General features: G+C 39.6%; 1 protein-coding gene across 1 annotated transcript in view; it reads left to right on the top strand.

The window, feature by feature from the left end:
• Nucleotides 1-25,998, top strand: part of Colgalt2 (collagen beta(1-O)galactosyltransferase 2) — a 112,817-nt gene that overhangs the window by 43,319 nt on the left and 43,500 nt on the right. Inside the window, exons 2-3 of the mRNA XM_004646604.2 lie at nt 22,534-22,644; nt 25,762-25,879. Of these exons, the coding sequence (XP_004646661.1) occupies nt 22,534-22,644; nt 25,762-25,879 (229 nt within the window). The remainder of the gene's footprint in view (nt 1-22,533; nt 22,645-25,761; nt 25,880-25,998) is intronic.

Below are 25,998 nucleotides of genomic sequence, written 5' to 3'. Positions count from 1 at the left end.
TTATCGTATAATATATTCTATCCTATATATCATATATAATATATGATAAATATATGTGATGAATAAGGATTTACAGGGTAAATCATAATGACCACCAGCAGAGCCAGAAGGCAAAAGGGCTGTGTGCACACTGAAGAGCCAGAGGAGCCAGAGCGGCCAGAGGGGCCAGTCAGAAGTCAAAGGCCTTGAGCTCACTGCAGAGTCCTATGGGAGTCTGAATGGGAAGCCAAAGGGCCTGAGGTGGAAGAGTGTGCACTGGAAATGCTGGAAGACTTCCTTCCTCTTTCCTTTTTTATTCCACCCAAGTTACAAGCATATTTGTTGGTGACACCCACACCCAGGATGAGTCTGTCCCCTGAGTAAGCCAGTCCAGACATACCCAGAACTGTGCTAAACTGATCAGATGACACCACAGTTAACTATCACAAGGAAGAAAGTGTTAATGGACTTCAGAGTCATGTCCATAACAAATCACCAGTCCCTTGAGAGAAGGGACCTGCCCTGACCCCTACCTGCTCTCTACTGCACTGCACTGAGGTTGTTTCATCATGTAGTGTTTGGCCAGTTTTTCTACAAAATTCCAGGAAGTGTACATTCTCTGTTATTCAGAAAGGGTCATTGTGTCCCTCAGGCTACTTGTACACCATCAGTTCTGTCAGTCTAAAAATAATGAACGTCAAAATCATATATTTTGTTGCTTTGTTAAGTACTGCAATTTTTACAATGAACTGGTCACCTCTTGCTATAACTCCTCCTAAAAGGGTTTTATTAAATAAAATAGAGAAATTTAAAAATATCTACCAAGTTTCTTGTAGAACACAGTTAAGGATATATATAACCCTATTTTATGATTTTTGTTCCTATTTCCTGATATTACTTGGAGTAAAGTTTTGAGTTACTGGTTCCACCACATTCTCTCCATTAACTTTACAGTCTTGCAAAAAGGATAGTTAGAAATTTTTTCTTCTTTTCTGTCATTACCAAACAACAGGATATTTGTCTGAATTGCAAACATGTGCTGCTTTCCTGCCATGGCTAGGGAGGAGGAACTGACAATCTTTTAAATCTGAGCTTTTCCCCTAACTACCTACAGCCGATTTGCTTAGATTGTACAGGGGTTTTACAGCTGTGGCTGTCTTGCTGTTTAAAAGATGTGGAGTAAATATTATGTTCAACATTCACGCTAATGTATGGTTAGCAAATGTATGGTTAGCATAGTGCTGCTTTAACTCCTGGGCCTGCGTTAGCTGCTGGGAGTTTTATTCCATAGTCAGTAATTTATTGTGTCAAGTTGAAATAGTATAGTTGTTAAGAAAAGTAATACAAATCCTGAAATATTGTCTTCATCTTCTTGGATTTTTTTTTTTTTTGGCATATGTGCCTAATGAAAATGCATGCTTTTAGGACTATGTTGCTAGTAGGAGCTGGTGGCTTACTTGTCTCTAATGCCACATAACTTCCTTATGAATGTCCTTATTTTGTATATTTTCAAAAATGTGGTAACACATGAACATAGTAAAAGAAAATTTGAAACAGTGTGGAAGAGCATAGAGGGAAAAGTAGTTTAAAACCATACTTTTTTTTTTTTCTATATTTTAGGGAAGGTTCTACAGGGTATTCAGGGTCTCACTACTAGATCAGATTCATAGTGATCCACCTACGTAGAGTCTCCCAAGAGCTGGGATTACAGGCATGCACCACCATGCCCAGTCTCAATTGCTGTCTCAGCATGCCCCTGGGATGAGGCTGGCAAGGTAATCCTAGGGATCAAACCCTGGCCCCTGTGCCTGCCTGCAGGTGATTTAATCTGCTGAGCTATTTGGCTGGCCCTTTAAAATCATACTATTATTGTGTGACAAACCACCCTAAACTTAGTGGGATAAAAGTAAAACAGTTTGGGCTAGGGAGATAGCTCAGTGGCTTAAGTGCCTGCCTGGCAAGTACAAAGTCCTGAGTTTGATCCCCAGTACAAAAAAAAAAAAAAAAAAAAAGTAAAACAGTTTTACTATGGTCACCAATTCTGTGATTCAGAAATTCATGAAAGGCTTAGCAGGAGTCATGTTTTTACTTCAGGATCTCTAGATCCTCAGCTCAAATAACTGGAATCTTCAGAGGCTGGGACCATTTAAAGGTTCACGCACTTCCATGTCTAGCCCTGGAATGAGCAGACGCAAAGGCAAGAACTGCTCAGTAGATCAGAAAGAGACAGCATTCCTTGACTTCCTCACAGTGTGGTGACCTTGTACTCAGTGATTTCTGGCTCTAGGCATAATGAATCTTCCAGGCAACAAAGGGGAAGTACTCTTGCCTGTTCTAACTTAGCCTTGAAAGTCTGTAAGTCTTACTTCTGCTGCCCAGATTTAAGAGGAAGAGACCTAGACTGCATCTCTTCATGGGAGGAATGTCAAGGTCACATCATGGAAATGGGAGACATTGTTGCATCTGTATTTGGACAATATAATATGTGCTCTTTTCCACCAAATGGAAATTTACTTCACTTAGAGATGATTTCATACTATACAATTAACAGCTGCCTAACAGTAGACAGCTTGACAACACATTTAACCAGTCACCTATTGTTGAACTTCTAGTTGGTTTTCAATCTTTGGATATCATGAACAATTATATAATAAATATGTTTTATTGTACCTGTGTATGCACATGTCTACAGAGGAGATAGTCATAACTGGGATTTCTAGGTCAAAAAGTAATTTGAAAAAAAATTTAAAATTTTGATAGTTATTTAGCCTGATTCTCAACATCAAAATTATTTTGACCTAGTATGATAATAGATTTAAAATAGCAATTGGTTCAATACAGAAGAAATTATTTTTCCCCAGGAAAGAATTTGGAAAAAAGAGCCAACCACATGTTGGTTCTATGATGTCTTTAGGAATCCATTCTCCTTCCAATCCTCCATTCTCTCATTGTCTTTGGTCTTTCTAGTCCTGAATGGCAGCTCATAATCTCTTCCAATTCCAGGCAGCAATTGGAATAAAGGAGGAAGAAGCCACTCATTCCCCTGCCTGTAAGAAGACTTCCTAGAAAACATGTACACCACTTCTTATATATTATTCGCCTCAACTTATATACACGGAGGTGTACGACTTGCTTTCATGTGCATGATGACGTACCCAGATAAAATCATGGTTCTTACTTGTAAGGAAGAAGAGACAATGGGCATATTGCCTCCATCAGTTTCTATATTATTCCTCTATATTTAGCATCTCTAAAGCTTACAAAAGGAAACGAAAGCTCAGAAATTCCCCAAAATGGAAAGTGAGGAGTAAAAATTCATACGTGAGTCTTTTTTCCACTGTCCCTATCTGGAATAGGACTGCAAGTTATGAACTCGTTGTCTCCTGCTGTGTGATTGTTTTTCTCTAAGATTCCAATAAAGTCATTAGGTCCTGATTTATTCTTGTGGGGTGTGTGTGTGTGTGTGTGTGTGTGTGTGTGTGAACTGTGTACAAAGATTAACTTCCCCAGTGGTAACTATTCTTTGACTGGAAAATTCTCTTCTTCCTACTGCAACGGAGCAACAGCCGAGAACCATCTGCTTTACACACTGACTTGAATGGCCTAACAATTTCCTCTCCTTTCCTCTGCTGTTTTGCCTTCACTTCTTCTTCCTCTTGCTTCTCACACAGTGAATCCTTTCATAAAGAACAGCTGAGTCATGGCAGGCAGTGCAGATGGCTGTGAGTTTATTTACAGGCCTGGACTCCAGTCCAGGTTTCCTCTCACAGCTTGGGGTAGCCACTACCTGACTGCAGGCTACTCTGAGCTGCATAGATCCTTTTGCTGACAGACATAGGACTTCAAACACTGCATGTTCTAGATGCAAAGCCTGTGAGGAAAGTCCTAACAGGAGCCTAAGATGGACTCAGAGAGAGCACTGGCCTCACCTCTATCTTACTCTCCTGGTTGTCTAATGTTTGCTTTTTATAGTACTAAACTAAGACTAGGGAAAATATAGTCATCATAATTGGGCTAGAAGGATAAAATAGGATCGTGGGATAGCACAGCTAGTGGTGGGTTTACACTTCATTAGAAAACTTAAGTTGGAGGACCCTTAGGAAGAAATGAAATTTTCTGGCAGAAAAACATAAGATCCATGCTCTTAGACTAAGGGGTATTTCTCACTGTAACTGAAAATTAGGCCTTCTGAATTAACCTACATATTATAATACTCTTGAGATTCAGGGGTAGGAAGCAAGGAGCATTTCGTAGAATGTTATAAATGACACAAAGTATTTGTATATGATTTCAGCTGATTTTCCTAATAACAAAGACTCTTATGTTGAAGCTCAAGAATTGATTTATATAATAACATAATAAATATATAAAATATATTTACATATAATAAAAGTGCTATAAAAAATATGATTGTATACATATATAAAAGTGAAGGAGGGATGTATTAATCAGTCTAGAAATGAAAAAATATGTTTTAAGTACAGTGCAAGATAAAAACTAATAAATCAGAAAATACAGTTGAAGAATTATCCTGACTTCAGTATAAGTCAAAGAGATGGAAAATTTAAGAGAGGTTTAGACATGGATGAAAAAGGAAGAAGATTTAACAATGTATTTATTAAACTTTCAAAAATAAGTTTTAAAGAGACCACAGGAATGGCAATATTTAGATAAAATATGTCTGAGATTTTTCCAGAATCTATAAACACTACCAGTCTTCAAATCCAGAATCCAATGAATCAAGTATGATAAATAAAAGAAACAGAAAACTTGATATGTTATAAACTTTAAAATACGTATTCTCAAAAGTAAGACCTTTAAAACAGCAAAGAGAAAAGACAGATTGCTAAAATAAAAAGGGATGGCATGCAGTACAGCTGAATTTTCTAGAATGAAATCCAAAATGACATCTTTAAAGTGCTGAAATAAACTGTCTTCCTGGTCTTCTATACCTAGCAAGATTTCCTTCCAACAAGGAAAGTCAACTGGAGACATTGCAGACAAACAAAACCAGAAAAGACCTGATTACCAGTCTGCTTTGTGCCCCTGTGACAAAATACAGGTTTTCCTCAGTTTATATCCTGATGAACTTGGCAGGTGGAAAGTATACTTAGCACACCTGCCCTACTTAGTACCCCAGATTAGTAACACCTGTAGGGTATCAGTTGTTTACCGTGGTGATTGTGAGGCTGATTAGGAGGTGCAGCTCACAGCTGCCGCTCAGCATCTTGAGAGTGTATCTATTGCCAGCCTGGAAAAAGCAAAATCCAAGTAAGGTTTCTACTGAATGTATATCTCTTTTGAGTAATGCGTATCACAGTATCAAAAAATTAAGCCAAACCATCATTGGTCAGAGGCAGTTTGCACCCAAGCCTAGGCAATTTATAATGCACATAAATATCTCTCACAGTTCCAGAAGCTAGAAAGTATGAGGTTATGGTGCTGCCATCTGATAAGAGACTTATTGCATCATCTCATGGCAAAAGAACAGAGAGAGGGATGAAGGACGGGAGGAGGGAAGTGTAGAAGGGAGGGAGAGGGGAGGGGAAACACACACAGCGACCTGATGAGCCAGCAAGAAGAGGCCAGACCTCCTTCTACACCCAGTCTCATGTTGACAGACCCACTTTTCACCTAACAGCATTCACAGATGACCTTGTGACCTGAACACATTCCACTGGGCCCCATTTTCAACACCTCCAAGTTGGGGAATCAAGTTTCTAACTCATGAACTTGGAGGGTGGTATGTAAACTACAGCATTTATCAAAGAAGCGCCTGAATGCCTGTATTTCAGGAAAAAGAAAAATAATATCAGAAAGGCTTATGATGCAAAAGCAATAGTAAACAAGATGTTAAGTGTGGTCTTAGATTATTGACTTTATAAAGTGATGATAGTGCTTGATTTAAGTAATTGAAAAATCAAGATAGAACTAAAATATGGTAGAATAATAATATTTCATTTGAGATATACAGTGACTACAAAAAATAATTTTAAGGTCCTTGTACTGATTTGCAAAGAGAAAATGCTTATTGAACTCAAACTTGGTCACATTAGACACACACACTCTAATTTCTTTGATAATAATTACTGATGGGGAAATAAAATGAGATGGAAACATCTTAATCAATTTGAGCAAGTCAAGAAAGGAAAAAACAGTACTACAGCTGCAGAGCACGCATGGAATGTGTACGTAAATCAAACATTAAAGTATTGAAAGGAGTTGATGCAACATTCTAAAGATGCAATGCAACTAGACAGAAATCAACAGCAAAAAGATAACTAAAAATTTTCTTATATTTAGAAAATAGTTATAATTGTAAATAACTGAAAAGTTCAGGAAAAGCAATAATGGAAATTTAGGAGATAGTAAGAATTAAATATTACTGAATAATATAAGTGGTAGTAAACTTAAGACCCTTGGGGGGAACCCAAATAAATTCAATGAGAATAGGAAACAACTTGTATAAAAACAAAAATGAATGAAATAGAAATTAAAAGGATTAAAGAGGATCAATATCAGTGAAGTAGCAGTTCTATTTACTTTAGTATTTATATATATTTATTTATTTAAGTCTTTATAAATCCTTCCCACACTCTTATAAACCTTTCCCACACTTTTAAGGACATTTCTAATGTTCTTAGCCATTTTCTAAACTTGCAAGCCTATGTAATTTTAACAACATATATGTTCTCTATGGTTCTGCAAATCCTGTGATATATGGAAAAATCCATGATAAATAATTTTGTCTAATATTTTTGAGAACCTGCGAAACAGTGAGTCCTCAAAAGTCAAACCATGAAATAGCAAGGGACTGCTGTAGTGTAAGTATGTAAAGCTCAGTAACAGTTTAAACTGCATTGTATTTTGCTCAGGGTTCTAGAAATATGTAGCAAAACTGTAAAGAGAAGCAAGACAATTAACAAAACTTCAAAGTAAAGATTCCTGGCTGAGAAGGAAAAGCAATAACTAGAGAAGGTGTGGAGCGGACTTCAAATCTATGTACTTCTCAGATATTTATACATACTTGATGTTATGGTTTATGTCACGTTGATCCCCCAAAACCTCATGCAGTCAGTGGGGTGGGCTTCCGGAGTTTGTGATTAATTCATGGTCCAATCTTAGTCTCTCAATTACTCTTCTCTTATTGCTGGGATAAGTACCTGACACCCAAAATGAAGGAAGGAAAGGTTTATTTAGGTCACAGTTACAGGAGATTTCAGTCCATACTCAGCGGGCTCCAAGGCAGAGCAGCACATGGCACTGAACAACCTTTCATGGTGGCAGCAAAGAGCAAGAGAGTAGAAGGGGCAGCGGCAGCAGCCCAGGCAGCTAGCTAGCCTCTCTCCCCACCTTACATTGTAATGCATATTACCTGCCCCAGGGAAGGGGCAGCATCCACACCCACAATGATCACGAACTCCAGAAGCCGCCCCATGACTGCATGAGGCTTTGGGGGATACATATACAGAAACCATAGCAGGTGGGATTATAGGTATGAGCACCACCCCCACCCAAGGGTGGGTAATCCGCATGCACTATAAGGAGAGGAGAGAGGCTTGCTAGCTGCTGCAGCTGCTGCCCCGCCCTTTGCTCTTTGCTGTTTTTGGCTGCCATGAACTGCTGCCCTCTGCCATGAGCCATTCTGCCTCGGAGCCAGCCACGTATGGACTGAAACTTCCACTAACTATGAGCTAGATAAACCTTTCCCTCCTTGATTCTGAATGTCAGATACTTTGTTCCAGCAACAAGAAAAAAGTAACTGAGACATTTACACATGGATTCTTTAATCAGCCCTGTAACCTTATAATATGGTCTTACAATAAGAATCATAACAATTTATAATATCTTATATAATACTACCCAATGAGTCTTTTTTAATGTATTTAGCATAGGAGGACCTATCAGCTGGCAGGCTGAGCAGCACTGCCTTCTCTAAACACCAGCCACAGATTACACAGATCGGACTCATAGTGATCCTCCTGTTTTCAGCCTCCCAAGCACTGGGATTATAGGCATGCACCACCACAGCCAGTCTCAATTGCCATCTCAGCATGCCCCGTGGGTGGGGCTAACACAGCACCCCAGGGATTGAGCCCTGGTCCCTGCATCTGCCTAAGCAGGCACTTTAATCCACTGAGTTATCTGTCTGATCCCCAATGAGTCCTTTTATTTTGTATTTCTTTTCGTAGCACTTCTATTAAGCAAAAGTTAGTTTTATCCTACAAATATAAATTTGAGTGGTAAATTTATTTGCTTGAAATTTCATGCGAGCCTCTTGTTCTAGCAAGACTGCTTGTTACTGCTGCATGCTGTAAATTCGTTGATTCACTTATTGTCTTGCCCATTCACTTATTCATCGAGTATGCCTTGTACCTCTTTCTGCCTCAGCCACTATACTGTTGAAATTCTTTCAAGGACAAATCTGTTCAGAGGGAGGCCTCCTTGTTGGACCTTCATGTATTTTTCTTTCCATTTTGCTCATTGGTCTTGACATTGGGGTTTCTTTGTTGGGCACAGAATACAGGCATTTTCATCGAAAGCCAGTTCATTGTCTATACTTTTAAGTCATCTATCATTAGATAAATTTATCAGCTTCTAGTGGCTGATAAATGCTACCAACTGCAGCTTCCTCCTTCCTATCGATTTCTGTCACCTGAAGGGAACACAAGCACAGGACAGAGCAAGGCAGTTTCTGAGGGTGTATCAAAGGTAGGAAGGGCAAGGCAGAGCCTGTGTCACTCCGTGGTGTAGGGGTCTGTGCTCATTGTATTAAGGCTGTTGCAATCCAGAGAAAGGAGGCTAATTTCCCATCATTTATAATCTGTCTCTCATGAGCATGGGTTATTGTTACTGAAGGCCAAACCAGTTAAGACACAGATGAAAAAGAACATGGTGAGATCTAAAATAAAAGAAATACAAGGTTTATGTAATCAGATAAATCAGATTAAAGAATGGAAAGAACAATACTTATTGAATCTGAAAAGTTTTAAATATGTGAGTGTTATAGTTGGCATTGCAGAGTAAGGACAAATAATAGTAAAAAGGTGGAAAATTTTTAAAAATGTACAGTTTTTAAAAGAATAATGTAAGATTCATAAGGCAAATAGGGAAAAGTATGATGAAAAGAATATAAATTAGGAAAATGTAGGGCCAGCCAGATAGCTCAGCAGACTAAAGCACCTGCTTAGACAGAGCGCTGCAGCCAGGGTTTAATCCCCAGCATGCCATGCTGGCCCCAATTGTGCACTGAGATGCAGTTGAGACTGGGCGTGGTGGCATGTGCCTGTAGTCCCAGCGCTTGGGAGGCTAAAAAGGGGAGACTCACTACAAGTCCAATCTACGTAGTCAGACCTTGTAGACTCTGTACCAAATACACTAAAAAAAAGAGAGCTGGGTAGATGGCTCAGTAGAATAAGAGCTTGCCTGGCAAGTGCAAGGGGCTGAGATCAGTCCCTGGTTCCACCAAAAAAAGAAAAAAAAGAAAGAAAGGGTGATGAAAAGATGGTGGCTAATGTGTACAAGGCTGCAGCTGGATAGGAAGAATAACTTCTAATGGCCTATAGCACAGCATAACTATGATGATAACAATTAATTGTATATTTCAAAATAGCTCAGAGAGAGGATTTTGAATGCTCCCAATACAATGAATGGTAAGCATTTGAGGTGGCAGATAGGACAAGTGCACTGATGAGATGCATTACTATGTGTATGTGTATCACATTGTACTCCATAAATGTGTACAATGACTGTGTCGATTTAAAAAATATTTTAAAATGAGTATGAATGGAGACAATACAGCTACAGGCACTGAGGGAATTGGGATAATTTAAGTAATTGGAATGTTCAATGAAAAAAATTGTGAAGAAAGTGAAGTTTTCCATAGAAAAATAAGGAGTCAAACCAAACACACACAGACACAGACACAGACACAGACACAGACACAGACACACACACACACACACACACACACCAGCTGGAAGCAAATATGCAACAGTGAAGTGGTACAAGAAGCCCTTGAGCATTTGCGGGCCTCAGGTGGTTCTGGTTGCCCAAGGCTGAGCCTTGTCCTACAAGCTATCTTGCTGGAGAAAACTCTGGACAGATTTCCCCACCTCCCTCCTCCTCCCCCAGCTGGATCAAGTGGCTGCTCTGCCACTGCATTCAACACCGATATTGTGTTTTGCTACACTAGGGATTGACGTCTTTTGTTCATCTATAGTCAAACATGACCACATGTATTTGGAGTTGTTTGTTTCATGTTTGGGATTCAAAACTCACTTTTGCAAATTAATTCAAATTTTAAAATTCTTTCTTTTCTCGAAGATATTATCATCAGATCAGAGTCAAGTGCATTTTATTTAATTATGGCACACATTTATTTTATTGATAAGCTACTTATGTTTGTAATTTCTTTCTACATAGATTTGGAAATTTTGTGCATTCAAAAAATGACTACTGGGCCAGCTAAATAGCTCAGCGGATTAAAACACCAGCAAGCAGGTGCAGGGACCTGGGGTTCTATCCCCACCCCCAGTACGCACTGAAACATTGATTGAGACTGGCACACTGTAATTCCAGCACTTGGGAGGCTGTACACAGGAGAATCACTATGAGTCCAATCTAGTAGTGAGACCCTCAACACCCTGTAGACCCTTCCCTAAAATAAAAAAAGACTGCTGATATTTAAGTTATTGTTTTTCTCCATTTTTGTACTTCTACACCATTTAGGTATGTACTAATAAAGAAAATAAGTTTTAAAATACGAAGTAACATAGCCAAAATTAAATAGATGAAGGATTTCAGAAGTCATTTTGCTACACAGTTCCCTATGTAGAATGGAATCTGTCTATAGACACTTCCTGTTTTTTGGGTTTGTTTTTTTGTAACCCACTAAGTATAAGATCTTTGATTTCATGCCAGGAATTTTGCTATTTCTACCCCTCAGACTTTATCACAAGGAAATGTCTTCCTCCATTACTTTTTAAAATTCACCTTTAATGTGCAGGTTAGCTAGGCTTTAATCCTGTGTTTCCCACCTGGTCCTGAGGAAGCCACTGGATCTCTTCTTGTGAGTCAGAAAGAGAAGTAACTGCCTTCTCGTTGCATTGGCTGGAGCTAGACTGTTTTTAAGATGAATTCCAGGTCCTCTTGCTGGATTTCTAATTCTGTTCATGACACGCCCTAATGAAAGCCAGGAAGAAGAGTGACTCACCTGCTGCCATATTTACCACCAGTCACAATTACATTGCTTTGAACTCTGCCTTGGCTCAATGTCTCTTGGGGGCTGCCTTCAAAACAGCAGATCAAATTTCCAGTCCCTCCCAGTCAGCTTATTGGGCTCTCCAGGGCCTTTCAACAGCTTGGTGCTAAAGAACATCTGACCCTAGCCTATGTCCAGGGCCAATCTCCAGACGCAGATTAAGAAACAGAAAGGAATTACTCAAATGATATTTCAGCATCCTCATCTGATTGTGTGTTTTCTTTTAACACTGCTGATGCCAAGCACTGTCCTGGGGTTGAGCTGGTGACGATGAGCAGAGACAAACATATCTCTGTTCCCTTGAAGCTTATCGACCAGAAGGGTGGAAATAAGTTGTTAAATCCCATAGAACAAAACGGAGAACTGCAACTGACTGGGAAGAAGAGGCCATGCTTCTGGAAATGTAACCTGGGGATGGGCCCACACAGGGAGCTGGGGAAGACCTCAACCCCTTGGCAGTCTAGGACCCAGCTTCTTTACACTACCACAGTCACTCAAAGAGCTCTGGATCGAACTTTTTAAAAGCTAGTGACTCAGTCATCCTTACCCCCATTGTCCACTTACAGGAAGGGAAGAGGGCATTAAGCCTACCTGTTGGAAAGGAGATAGCCAAGTTAACTGAAATTTTGAAAACATTAGAAAGAGCAACTAGTTATTATTAAGTGTGTTAACTCTTCAAGATTTTATTCAAAATTATAAATACTTGGTTAAGTATGTTTGTTGCCAAGGCATATAGATGGCCAGTGACCTAATGGGGGTGGAAAATAACCTAAATTCCCTGCTGCCAGCAAAATCATCACTAATCACATAGAATCTGCTGATATTCCTAGCTCTGAAGACAAAATTACACTTTACTCCTTATATTTTTAAAATATATTCTTCTGTTTTAAACTTCACTCCAAAATATAATTTCAAAATAAGACTTAAAGTTCTGCTGATGGGACCATCATTACATGAGTCCAGCTATCTGATACAAGTCTAGTTCTAATTCTTAGTACCTCTGAGACTTTGGAACACTGTGTACCTGATTTTCCTTTTTTGTGTAATGCAGATAACAAGAATGCTACACCATAGGGTTGTTGGGATGATAAAGTACAATCTCAGAAGAGTTCTAGTTTCCTGCCTGGCAGGTAGGATGTTACTCTTAGTCTTTCTTGTCTGTAGAAGGGTTGTGAGTACTACAGATAGTGGGAGACATGTCTGGACTGCGCACCTCTCCTCTCCGCAGTAGCATGTTACAAAGCTACATGAGCCCTGGAAGTGTTAGGCGCACATGGTGTTCCTTCCCTCTGACTCTAGTTTTCCGTAATAAAGATGAGGGAAAATACTATCCAAATAGCCTCCTGTTTCTCTTACACAACTATGAGCAAAATAATTTGAGATGACTCAAAAATATTTTGGAGGACTCTTCAATTTGCTTGTGGGTGTACGTATAGAATAAGAAAAGGCATCTAACACCAGCCAACTGCAGTCTGATCCTCCATGCAAAGAAACCACAACTGAAGTGATCTGAGAAAACCAGACTGAAAACTTTCCAAGGCAAGGTAAATTCGAGGCAAATGTTTTCCTCTCCCTCCTGAACTCCATGCGTGTGTTGTTACTGGAACCAAGATAGCTGGCATTAGGTAACAGTGATGACCTAGACTGATATTTTTAGTCAATGGGAGCCAAGTTCTTACTTTGGGTGATTCTTTGGGAAAACAGCCTTCGATTCAATTTTCAAATCAGGCCTTTTCTTTGTCTGTGTATGTTTCTGGCCCAACTTTTTTCAGTGGGGAAACAAGTACTATATGCTTTTTTCTTCTAATCATTTATTTAGCACAGGGTCTCACTACACAGCTCAGACTCATAGTGATCCTGCTGTCTCAGCCTCCCCAGAGCTGGAATTACAGGTGTGTGTCACCACAGGTTTCAGTAGCAGCACAGCCACGTGGTGGCATGGCATGCTGTACTGGGGATCAAACCTGGGTCCTTGTGCTTGCCAGGCAGGAGCTCAGACTGCGCAGCTATCTGCCTATCCAAAGATACACTTTATACAGAGCCGGTATTGCTCTGTTATCAACATGCTGCTTTGTTTAAGTTTGGGTAGGCTCTTTTTTTATCTCAAAATTTTATTGATAAACAGATAGCAATGAGACAGTTTGGGTAGGCTCTTCGATAAACATAATCACCATATTGCATTTCAATGTTTATTGCGTATCTGGCACAGTTTTGAAAGAAATTTTTGGATGCATATTCTGGTAAGTACAAATAAAATCATGGAAAAAAATCAGTCAGAATATTAGAAATAACACCTTGTGTAAAAAAATTTTTTTTGGTCTGACAGCAAATGAAAATGGGCTACAGATGCTCTCCTGGTGTCAGCAAGGTTTCGTTCCAGAATGCCTGCAGATACTGAACTCTGTAGATGCTACAGCTCCTTAAATAACATGATATGCTCTTATTTGCATGTAGCATATGTATTCCCTCCCATGTATTTTAAATCATCTCTAGATTATTTATAATATGTAATACTATGTAAACACTATGCAAATAGCTGTTGTACTAGAATTGTTCAGGGAATAATGGCCAAAATTGTCTCTGTGTATTTGTTATTGACCAGGAGAACTGTACAGATATCCTCGTTAAGAGTTAGATGAGAAGGGAACCAACCATTCAATAAGTATTTAGTGAGCACACAGATGCCTGGGACGGAGCAATGGACAGAACGAGCAGCTACCTCAGCTGTCATGGAAATTAGTCTGTTTCTTTAGGCTCATCAACTCGGTGATAGACTCAATAAAAAATGCCGTCACTAGGAAGAAGAGGAGAACCAATATTGAGATACTTAGACCTCTTTACCATCCTGGTCTTTCATTTTATCTATGTTTAAGTGAGCATGCTTTTTTTTTTTTAATTCCATATAAATGGTAGTAGAGTACGATGATTCTGGTTTGTTCACTTTAAATACATGTGTTGAACTTTTTCTGCATTTGCCTTAAAAGTTTACTTAATAGTCTGCCTAATTTCTTTTTTGAGTGTGTGTGTGTGTGTGTGTGTGTGTGTGTGTGTGTGTGTGTGAGAGAGAGAGAGAGAGAGAGAGAGAGAGAGAGAGAGAGAAGAGAGAGAGAGAGAGATCCTAGAAGGGCCAACTTTCAAAAGAACATGTTCTTGAAACCTCCCTCACATAATAATCCACTGAGCCAGGTAGATGTATCAGATGTTATTACCCAATTCTGTGAATGGAAAAATAATGTGTAGACATTTGAATTAAATTCATTTAAGATTATAGAACTAGTTCCTGGAACAGCCATGTCCCCAACTTCGTAGTTTTTATTTGATTAAGTATGCAATTTACAAAATAGAGCCATGTATCTCAAGATCAACAGAGAACTGAAATATTTACTGTCATTTTTAATTGCAGTTGTTGCAGAATGAATCAAAACAAACCTTTCTCTGATCCTTGATCTAAGGGGCCACTTGGCCTTTGCACCGTCACTGCAGTTTAGCAGAGTAGCTCCTGGCGGTGAGACCCTCCAGTCGGATGACTTCACTTGTCAAGCCAGGCCCTTGGGCTGTGGCTTTCTCTGTGGTCACACTGGCTCTCATTTACATGACCTCATGCTTCACAGACTCCGTGTTTTGCCACGGCGTTGGCCTGCCAGGTCCGAGGCTGACTATTTACATTGGTGACTTTTCCCCGGCCTCCCCATGAGACAGTGCTGGCTTCGCTTCGAGGTTTAATCATCATGTCCTGCACTAGCCTCTCCACCCAGCTCCTGGGCTGAGGCCTGACCCTGCGGAGTCCCTGCAGCTGCCCTCAAGGTCCTGAGTCCTGGCGTTTCTTCGTGGAATGACAACCAGGATATTCATGAAGCAAAGTACAGGATGCTTCTCTGGTGGGACACTGGGACAGAAAATCGAGAATTTCAGGAATAAAAACGTATATGGCAAGGATGAAGCAGAAGTGAAAAGGGAGGCAGCTGTCACATTTGAAGAGCCATACTCAGGAGGATTTAATCTCAGGTTCCTTATCTGTAAATTGAGGATCATAATATCTACTTGAGAATTACTATAAGAATTAGAATTGCATAAATAAAATGTCCAGCTTAGCACCTGGAAAGTAGTAGTTTCTCTATAAGTGGCAGTGACATAAATTCCCTTCTTTTCCTGTAACACAATTTGGGGGCAGCAATTCTAAAGGGAAGTGAAAAATACATCTGTGCAAATGCTTGCATCCGAATGTTTAGAACAGCATTCTCTTTGAGAACAATTTTTGGAGCTGGGATGGAACCACGGTCCCCTGCCCTGACTGGGTTTGCCGGAGCAGGCACTTCAACAACTGAGCTAACCCACAAGCCCCAGAACAGCATTATCTGTAACTTCTGAAAAACAAGAACATCTAAATGTCCATTAACTGATGAATGGATAAAAAATAAGTGTGATCTCTGTATAAGACATGAAGTACTGAGACATGTGACAACAGTGGTGAACCTCGGGAATCAAATGCAAAGATGAAAGCAATCCTGCACAGAAGGCCACCGTTATAGGGCTTCTTTTATATAAAACATCCTGAACAGGCTAATCCAGAGACAAAAAGTAGAATTATGAACACTTGAGGCTAGAGAGATGGAACAATGGGAAGTGACTGCTACTAGGGAGAGGGTTTCTTTTCGAGGTGGTAAAAGGTTTTGGCATTAGATAGTGGAGGATAGGCTAAAAATCATGGACTTGCATATTTGAAAAGGTGAATGCTAGGTCTGTGTATTATATCTCAGTAAATGCGTTTTAAATTTTTTGTGCAGCAGTAATTGTATCCCAGTTGCTACATAGTGAGGGAAGATAAATACGATGTTTGCAGGAGCTACAGGCTTACCCTCACTCCATAGCACCTGTATCTGTGTTTTCCAATTCTTTTGATATCAGACTGGTTCTGAGAATTATTTAGACCTTGCTCAACATACACACATCTGTCTTTCTTTTTTCATTAAAGATGCTTTCTGTGCTTATGAAAGCAGAGAAGTAATATTTTTGCTATCCTCCCAGCCATACTTGAAGTATTTAATTACTGAGCTGTATTCCGCAGATATGTGAAGATAGATGGGCCTTGGCTACCAGGAGTTGAAATAATGAACTCTTTGTTTGGTGGGGCCATAGTTTCCAGAGAATCCCTGCCAGGCTGGAATATTTTCATGGCATTTAAGCCAAAAAGTTGCAATAGGTAATCAACAGACTTCTATCTCTAAAACCTGGTTAGGTGGCTGCTCTGGAAACAACTGGAAAAGCTAGAATTTCTGGGCACACATTCCCACATGGCTACAATCAGATGACCCCTACAAGTACCTCTTCTGAATGGTCCTGTTCTCCCATTCAGCTCCTACATTGCCCTGTTCACTCCTTTGTGTTACCTGTGCTCAGCCTCTGTAGGCATTTCAGTTAAATGGGGAAGATTTGCCCTTAACTTGTTCATTCATTCCCTCATCCAACCCATAACTGGTACCTATTTTGTAAAGTAAACTGTGCTGGTTCCTGGAACTGCCTTTGTCCTCAGAAAAGAACCTTGTGATAGAGAAGGAAACAGAGCTAGCCAATCATAGCACATAAGCAAGAGCCATGCTGGAGGTGTGGGCACAGTATTGGGATATAATTACAGATACCGGTGTCCATCTAGCCTCAGGTTTGGGGAGGCACAGAGCGGTTCAGGACTCCTGCAGAAAAAGTTTTTGGATTGAGTTCCATTGTGGCTTTTTGCTACTGATATTTCTGGTTTTCATCAGGGAGGAACATTTCATGAGTAACTCCATGTCTCTGGATACATCTACAAAGCAGGGATTTTAACAGAGTAGGAAAATCCAGAAGTGAGGAGAAAAGATGTAGAATGGGTGAAAATGGGTGGGAAGATGACTAAACAAGGAGCAGAAGAGAAGAAAAAGAGATGCTGAGAAAAATGACAGTTGCCTTGCCTCAGGCACTACCAATGATGTCTTCATAGAATTCTGAGGGTTTGGACTGGAAGAGAAATCATACACACCAAAATAAATAATGAATATTGGAACTGTGAAACAAATAAAATTTGAGTGGTAGTAATTATATGGCCTAATGAGTCACAAATCCTTAAATGTGTGGAATATTAAATAGTTACGGGGCACAAAAAAAAAAAAAAAAAAAAAAAAAGAAAGAAAGAAAGAAAGAAATCATACAAAAGTAAACCTGAGCAAAGCTTATGAGGAACTGACAAGTCTTCCTATTTTTCTTGTCTTGCTTCCTGCTGGAGCATTTTTATATTCATTGTGAGATGACCACGCTGATCATGTGGATCAATGCCTTTGACAAGGTTCAGAGCTCCTTCCAGCCCGACGAATGCTTCCTGGGCATCCACTCTCTATTGTGCAAGTGGGATGGTGAAGCTGGGAGAGGGGGTCGGAAGGCCTGAAGGATAAATCCAAAATGGGAGTATGAAAATAGTGCATAACTCAGCTAGTCACAGGGCAGGATATAAACGCTGAGATGTTCTTAGCATGATGAGAAGAAAAACATAGCTCAGAATCAAAAGTATCACAAATGGCTACGTGAAGTAGCCATTTAAGTTTGTCTCCATTTTATTGAAATGGTTTTGGGGTTAATAATTAACTGGCAACTGGTCAAATAGCCAATTTTATCATTAGGAAAAATTCCTGTCTTTTAGGAATGCAGTTGCTCAGTTGGTGGCCTGGGTAGCCAAAATGAAATTTCTCTCTGTACACACACTTAACAAGGCTCCAAGTGTGTGGTATCTATGATTGCTTTTTTTTTTTTTAAATGAAAGGGACATACTGAGAAAGGATATGATAAGAGTATAAGCATTATTTTGGTCTAACAAGAAATGGATTTTTCTGATTTCTTAGTTATGAAAACTTGCAGCTAATTGATTAAAGAAATCCTCAGGTCTTAATCCATGTTTGTGTCCTAAGTATATCAATATCTAATTTCTACCCAGCTGGTGGGTTCTAGGTCTTTAGAACTTACCTAAGTAACTAGACACAAGGGTAAGTCAGTGTATGTTGGCCAACGGTTGTGTGCATCTCTTCCTGAGAGACCCACTGCTGCAGACCCATATGCTCAGACACAGGGACGGTGGGACTTGAAGCCCTGACCTTTCTTGAAAATGAATTTCACTAGATGCTCACAGGGGAATTTTATTTTGAGGTGGTGTTCTTTATTTTCTACCTTGATGAATCTTCTTAGCTGATTGAAAACAAGAAACACTTAAGAAGGCAGTTCAGTGTTTGAAGTCTCCAATTGGAAATTTTACTTTTGCCAACCCACTAGTCATGGTGGAATTGTCCAGGTGGTGAGTCACTTTGGTGTCTGATCTGTCACAATTGCCTTGAGCCTCTGACATGTGAGTTTTGCAGAGTCTCAGGCAGCAAAGACCAGCTGCTACCCACCATTGCCATCTTCCTTCCCCATTAGTTGCAGTCCTGCTGTTCTAATCCCAGAAGCCTAGACTTTCTGGGGCAGCAGGAAAGCCAAGACCAATCCCTGAGGGTCAGTGCAAATGGAAGAGATCAGGAGTACCACATCCTCAGTACCCATGTTCTATATGCTGAGAAACAGAGCCTGCCTCTTTAATATGGTTCCAGGGACCCGACACTTAACAATGTGTGTTTAGCCCTAATAGCTGCAGTAGGATTTGTAAAAATAAATAAGTCAATTTGAGTGATTTCGAGTTGGCTCTCAGTTTAAGAGCTAAGACTTAGCAATGAAAATTTCCTTTCTGGAACAAGGAGAAATGTCATTGTTTTTACACACTGCCAGATAAAAAAATATTTTTGGCCCTCCATCATTGGGAAAGCTGTATCATCTTGCAAGCCTGCCTCCTTTTTCATCCTCCTCTGTGTTCTCTTCCACATTATCTAGCAGCGACAGTGTACCTGCTAGCCTAGGAACGTCATCCATCAAGGATAATCCCTGTATATTCTAGTGTGTCTTTACTTTTGTTCTGATAGGATTTTGAAGCTGAGGCTGCTAGGCTTTTGCTAACTTGTATAGTTGAATAAGAGGAAGAAGGGAAGGCAGGAACTAGAAGCAGGAGGCGGGAAGAAGCAGATGGACAGCCTTAGGAGAAGTGATGGTCTACACGGCCCTCTGAGGCCAGGATGCTGCACCTGTCTCAGCTAGCTCTTCCATTTCAGGTTGCAACTCCAAAGAAAGCAAGCAGGGACTGATGAACAGGCAGGAAACTGAGCATAAGCACTGAAACCACACCAAGGCCACACTTCCTCCTTTCAGTGCTTGAGGGACCTGGTGCTCCTCAGAGGTAAAGGGAAATCACTGTCCTGACATGCCCTTGGAGAAAACTAAATACAGCTCTAGAGTTCAGTTCTCCTTGCTTCCTATCCCAAGTCAGAGAGACCTGAAGAAGAGAGAGAGGAGCTAAGTAGAAATCTGCCCTCGTTGAGATATGAGGGAAACATTGAATAGTTTTCCTGAAGCTTCCAGATTGAGAGAAGAGTCAGGGTGCCTCAGCTTCTCCTAAGGCTGTTTTCACACTAGGGGTGATCAGCTTCTTAGCTTGGAGAAAAATCCAACTCAACTGTAGAGGTTCCTATTCTAGAAGCTTGTGAAGTCTTGGAGCCAGGCAAGCACCTCCCTTGCACTGTGCTGCACAGCTCTGAAAATAGAACTGCTAGCACACACCCCATATTTCTTCTTGGAAGCCTGCATCTGAGTCTTCAGGGTTCAGGTCTCTAGGCCTCTGAACAGCCAGAGCTGCATGCTTGCATTATTATGTATTCAAACAGAAATACATTTTTGTCAGAGGGATTAAAAGGCAGCAGTTAGAAACATCTGCCCAGATTTCTGTGTGTTTGCCCATTGCCAGGAGAGTTGAGGGGTGTCAGTGTGGGTGCAGAGCTTTCTTTGTGGGCTGAGGTGGCCCAGCCCTACATTTCTTCCTCTGGGACACAGTGCTGGGCATCAAAGACCAGCAGAGATGATCTCTCCCCAACTGCAACTGGAGCATTTGTTCATTTTGGAGGAAGCCAGAGAACAAAGAGAAATCCTAACAATTCAGGGAAGTAAATGGATAGGAAGTGTTCTAATTGAATAGGAGTGTTTCACATCTGCCTTTCTATTTTTAATCAGACAAGTATTATCTCTGCATATTCCCAAAAGCTAATCTTTGAGGATATTGTCAGGCAAGATTTAGGAATTTGTGTAATTTATACATGAAGAGAATATATTTCATGTAATAAGACCAACTTTTTCCAAAGGATTAGGAAGGTGTCTATGCATAGAAAGAGCAAAGACAATTTAGGTCCACTGTAATACCCAAATAGTTGAAGAAAATAAATAAATTCTCTTATGCTACCTAGAAATGATGATTTAGAAATGATGTAGAATGCCATTAACTTTTGGCTAGCATTGTAATCAAGATTTGGTTGTTTTCATTTACCTTTACTCATAATACTGTGAGTAAAGAATGATAGAGCCCATGCTCAAGTTCAGGAATTGCCCTATCGGCACTTCATTTCAGGAGACCTGTGGCTTGATGCTCACAGTGCTCCTGTGGACACCTATTGCACTGAGCATTTGCAGAATGTGACCATGTGTCTCGGGGACAAGATGCTGGTAGACACACTGCACTTCTGGGCACAGTGACGGGCTTCCACATTGCTTTCTGGGCACTTTCCCACCACCTTGAGTTGCCCAGGGCTCTTTATCACTCTGTGTTTGTGCTAAGGTGCTGAGATGGTGTCCTGTAGTGCCACCAACTTCACAAGTCACTTCTCTCCCTCTCTAGGTAAGGGGATACCAGAAGGCCCTTGGGTCTCTCTCCCTTTTAGACCCTGTGAAGTGAAAAGAGAAGTTGGCTCTAATCCAATTTCAAGAAGAGACTTGAAAGTAGTTTAAAATTGGCCATTGCTGTCATCTCAATTTTTGAATAATATTTTAATAAGGCTAGTTTTAATCCATACATTTATTTTACAACCTAAGATTTTCAAATATTAGGTACGTACCTCTGACCCCCACTTTTCTGTACCTGTGACAGAAGAGACATAGTTGCAGGTCACTTAGTGTTTGCAGAATTTTATTCTTTGTCTAAATTTCACTGCTTTGCTTAACAACTTTTTTTCCTTGAAACATTCCTGAACATTCCTCCTTGAAATGCTTTTAATTACTTTTGGAAGAAAAGTCCAAGTGAGCAGAACAAGAAAACCACTAGGGACTAGGTTTAACCAAATCCTACTTACATTGCCATCTACAGAAGAAAAGTCCCCACCTTTGGTCTCTCCTCATCCTCCATCCAAGCCATGCTTCCAAGGAGCCACAGCTGCTGATAATACCAGTAGCTTCCCGCCTACCGGAAGAGCGAGTCCCAGTACTACTGAAACATTTTTGTTTCCTTTTTAGGGTCTCAGGGACTGCTAACTTCCCACGGCTCCTTCTCGTCTATTTCCTTCTTTCATCCCTTTCCTTTCTTCCTTCCTGTATAAAGTTTTATTAATGTGGAATGTATGCAAATAGTTGCAAAACTCATATACAGCACGGAGCTAGTTTTCACTTTGTGATGTGATTTAAAGATAATTTATTGGAGGTAAGCTCCTCGACAAGTGGATTCATTTGTTCAGTGTTCCAGGTGGCACAGAAACAAGCTTTGTATATGTTATTGAAGAGCTTTGAAGACTCCCTGTTTTGTATAAAGGTAAAGTGAATCCAAAATAGACAGATGAAGATAACTTAGATTTCAAGTTTTATGTGAGAAAATATTGTTATTCTCCTCTCATGATTAAATAATAATATGATTAGAACAGCGTGGACTAAATATTTTGTTGTGAGTGGAAAAGTGACTTGAAAATAAAACTGAATTTTTTTCTTCATTTGGGGTGAAGTTATAAGGTAGGTTTTATATCTTGAGTCACTAAAACTTAAAACACATGGCAAAATTTCCAAGACTTAATAATTGACATAGGTTAGCTCAATTTTATGCTTATGCTATCTGTGTGTTCATGTGTCTCTATTTGTTAATACAACCACTTTGGATTCTGTTTAAGGCCCTAATGATGCAAAAGTAGCAGGGGCCAGGGAGATGGCTCAGTGGAGTAAGTGCTTTCCTGGCAAGCTTAAGGGCCTGAGTTCGATCCCCGGTTCTGGAAAAAAAAAAAAAAAAAGTAGTAATAAACAGTGTCTCTTGGTTCACAAGCTCATTGTCTAGCTTAGACCATGAGGAAATAATTTTTTACATATATACTTCCCCTGGAACTTCCAGCAAAGACTTCTGCTCTCCTTCGGAGGATGTAATAAGCCGTACTGTGCCTTTCTCCATGCAGGGCAGCCACCGATCACAATGTGGATAACACAACCGAAATACTCAGGGAGTGGCTGAGAACTGTCCAGAAACTCTACCACTATGTGGAGTGGAGGCCGATGGAGGAGCCAGAGTGAGTAATCAACTAGCCAGCGAACTCATTAGGGTTTGTTTTTTTTTTTTCCCTCCTTAACAAGCTCTTGTGCCATTTGGATTTCCAGTCATGAAGGCACATGGGACTTTTCATAGTCTTTCATCTCTGTACCCAAAGCAATCACAAATATCTATTTATTCCCAGTCTTCCTCATCCCCTCTTCCTCTTTACTTCAATAGCTGCCAGCTGAACTCTGGTTTTCATTAGCTTGTAAATAAATTACTACAGTGTTTTATATGTATGTGTGTATTGTAGGTGTATGTGGAATGAAGAGTGGACCCGGGGCCTGGCACATGCCGGACAAGCACTCTGTCACTGAGCTACCTCTATTAGCCTTTTTTATTATTTGAGACAGGGCCTTGCTGACTTGCCCAGGATGACCCTGAACTTGCAGTCCTGTCACCTTAGCCTGCTTAGTAGCTGGCATTATCACATTGCACTATTGTTTTCAGGTGATAATTTTATATATTGGCATTGCTTATTGATGTTTAGAGCATAATTTTTTATGATTGAGAGATCATAATCAAGTTTGTGGCCTTTCTATATATACTTTCCTTGTTTCACTTATTGTAGATAGGCAATTATTATATAGTAGTAATTAAAGAACTTTACTTTTTAACTGCCTAGTATCCACTGTATGGATATACCATAATTCTTTAGTCAATATCCTACATTTTCTTTAATGCACAAATATTGCATGGCTTCTTTTATATGAGAAACCCAAAGTGCAATATTTTAATGAGAAAAATTAAAGATAGATAAAATGAAATAAGAGATAAATCTTCTCCAAATAGGAAGGGGGTCTAGAGGAGGAGAGAAGAGAGAAGGAAAGAAGGACAAGAGGAAATAGAAAGACTTAAGTTGTGTTATGTACATGTACCAACCTCTACAAGAACTTATGTATGTACGGAACATTATGTACAGAAAATGTGTTCTAATAAGCATAACAAATTAGACTGTAACTAAACAAATAATGTCAAGAAAACTATGCACAGCACAGGAATTCTTAGAAATATCTTCCCCAATTACTGCTCAAATAAAAAGCATTGAAAAATTTCAAGGTTTTTTTTTCAATATATTGCCAAAACATAATGCCTTCTGTAATGTTTTCCAGTGATCTTGTCATATAATACAAGTCAAAATTTGTTTGCAGAGAACATTATCAGAATGTTAAAAAAAAAAAGTCTTTCTGTGAAGTTAAAAAAAGAGGTCAAATTCCATTACAGATAACTTGAAAGGGGACTTTAAAATCTTTAGCATTCAAATTTCATTATTAAATGTTCAGTGTAGCTATACATTTGGTTATACAAAATATAGAGACTAAAAAACAATTTGTCCTAGAATGAACTTTGTTAGTGTTATGCCAATTTAGCTTTCAATAAATGACTTAAACCGAGAAGAAATCAAGCACCTCATTTATTCTACTTCTACAATTCTTTAATGTAGACCTCTAGTATCCTTGGAAACATTTAATATGTTTTAATTACACATTTTCTTGATCTTATCCATTCAATCATTCATCCAAAAATACTAATTTAACACCTGCTAAGAATATAGCATTGGGGAGAAATATAAAGTGTATATATATATATATATATATATATGATTTACCCCCATGCCAAATAATCTATGATTTATTTAGAAAAATGCATAAATTTCATAGCTAATTAAGAATTCAGCTAAATGTCTTGTGTTGACAAGGATGACGTATGAAATAAGCAATCCAACTGTTGTGATTTTTCATTCATTAAAACAAATGCACAGTGACATAAACTGAGATTGGTGGCCAGTTTGGGGGCGACTGTGGCAATATCAGTTGAGAGTTTTCAGGAGGATTCTGGAGGGTTCACTGACCTATGCTTACTTGCCCTTGAAGCTCTGGGTTCAATTCCAGTACAAAAATGAAATCTTGGCCTGCCTGGCTGGCTTGTGGATATTGAAAGAAATCCCTAGATGACTGTAGATGTTCCTGTTCCCTGACCCCACTTTACCAGGAATAACTGAACGTTAAGTTGTATGTAATCATTTACGGAGACTGCACCAACTAAACTAAACCTGTGGTTTTCCTGGTAAACTCATATATTCACACTGTAGTACTTCCAAATTTATTTATTTATTTATTTTTATTTATTTATTTAAAATTAAATTTTATTTTATTTTGAAGAATAAAAACAGAAGCAAAAACAAACAGAAAAAAGGACAGAAGCAGGGTAACATGCATCAATACGTATGTTACAGATTTTCAAAACAGGACTAGATAATTAATAATGGTTGTCATATTATCTATTTTTATCATCAAATCTGTTGCTCAGAGTAACAGACACAGTTATGCAAGATTGGATAAATAATTGAGTATTAATGCTCTCTTTCAAGAAATCTTAATTTTTTTCTTGTCTTTTAAAAAAATTATTTTAAAGACTATATTAATTGGTAAGACATTAGAAACAGTACACACTTAAATGACCAAGATGAGAGGTATCCAACCATGGGTTTTGTATTACGCATTGCTGTCCTCAATGTAGTTGCTCAAATCGCAGATATCAGCATGCCGAGTTAGTCAAGGTGAATATTAGAAACACTAACTGCTAGTTTCACAAAACTGATGGAAATTACTAGTATAATCATCTCAGCCATCCTGTCTACATACTTGCATGTCCCCCCCCCACTCTTTTTTCCCTATCTTTTATCCTTTCTCTCATTTTGGTAGTTTAATCATATTTTAAAAAGCATCAAAGAACATGATGAGCTTTGGAGCTGAGCTGCCTGGATCTGAATTCTGATTATGTCCCTTATTAACTGCAGCATGGGACAACTGCACCACAGTCCTCATCTGCGAAATGGGGAGTAAGCGGGGTCTTGAAGCTTGCTGGAACCCACTGCAATATATCATACGGACTCCTGTGTTCAGTACACAGCAAGTTTGTTAATCTCTCACTGCTCCAGTCTCCTTATCTGTGATGTGGGAGCGATGATGGCAGGAGCCATACCCACCCCTAGGGCTGGTGGGGGGCTAAATGAGCTAGTACGCATAGACATTTAGGACGCAGCCTGGTATCTGCAGTAATTGCCAGCTATTTAATATTATTCTCCTTTCAGGTCTTATCCTGATGAGATCGGGCCAAAGCACTGGCCAAGCTCCCGGTTTGCCCATGTCATGAAACTGCGACAGGCAGCCCTTCGCACTGCGAGGGAGAAGTGGTCAGACTACATCCTGGTAAGAACTGACGCTTGATTTCTTGGCAACTGATGTCTAATATGTGTCCAACCGAGTTGTCCAAAAGCCAGGACCATGGGAACAATCAAAACAACCTTTATTTAGACACCATCTCCCCA

This window comes from Octodon degus, unplaced genomic scaffold (genome assembly GCF_000260255.1).
Source record: "Octodon degus isolate 3935 unplaced genomic scaffold, OctDeg1.0 scaffold00273, whole genome shotgun sequence".
NCBI lineage: Eukaryota > Metazoa > Chordata > Mammalia > Rodentia > Octodontidae > Octodon > Octodon degus.
Note: the sequence above shows the minus strand (reverse complement) of the source record. Positions and strands in the feature narration are given on the sequence as shown.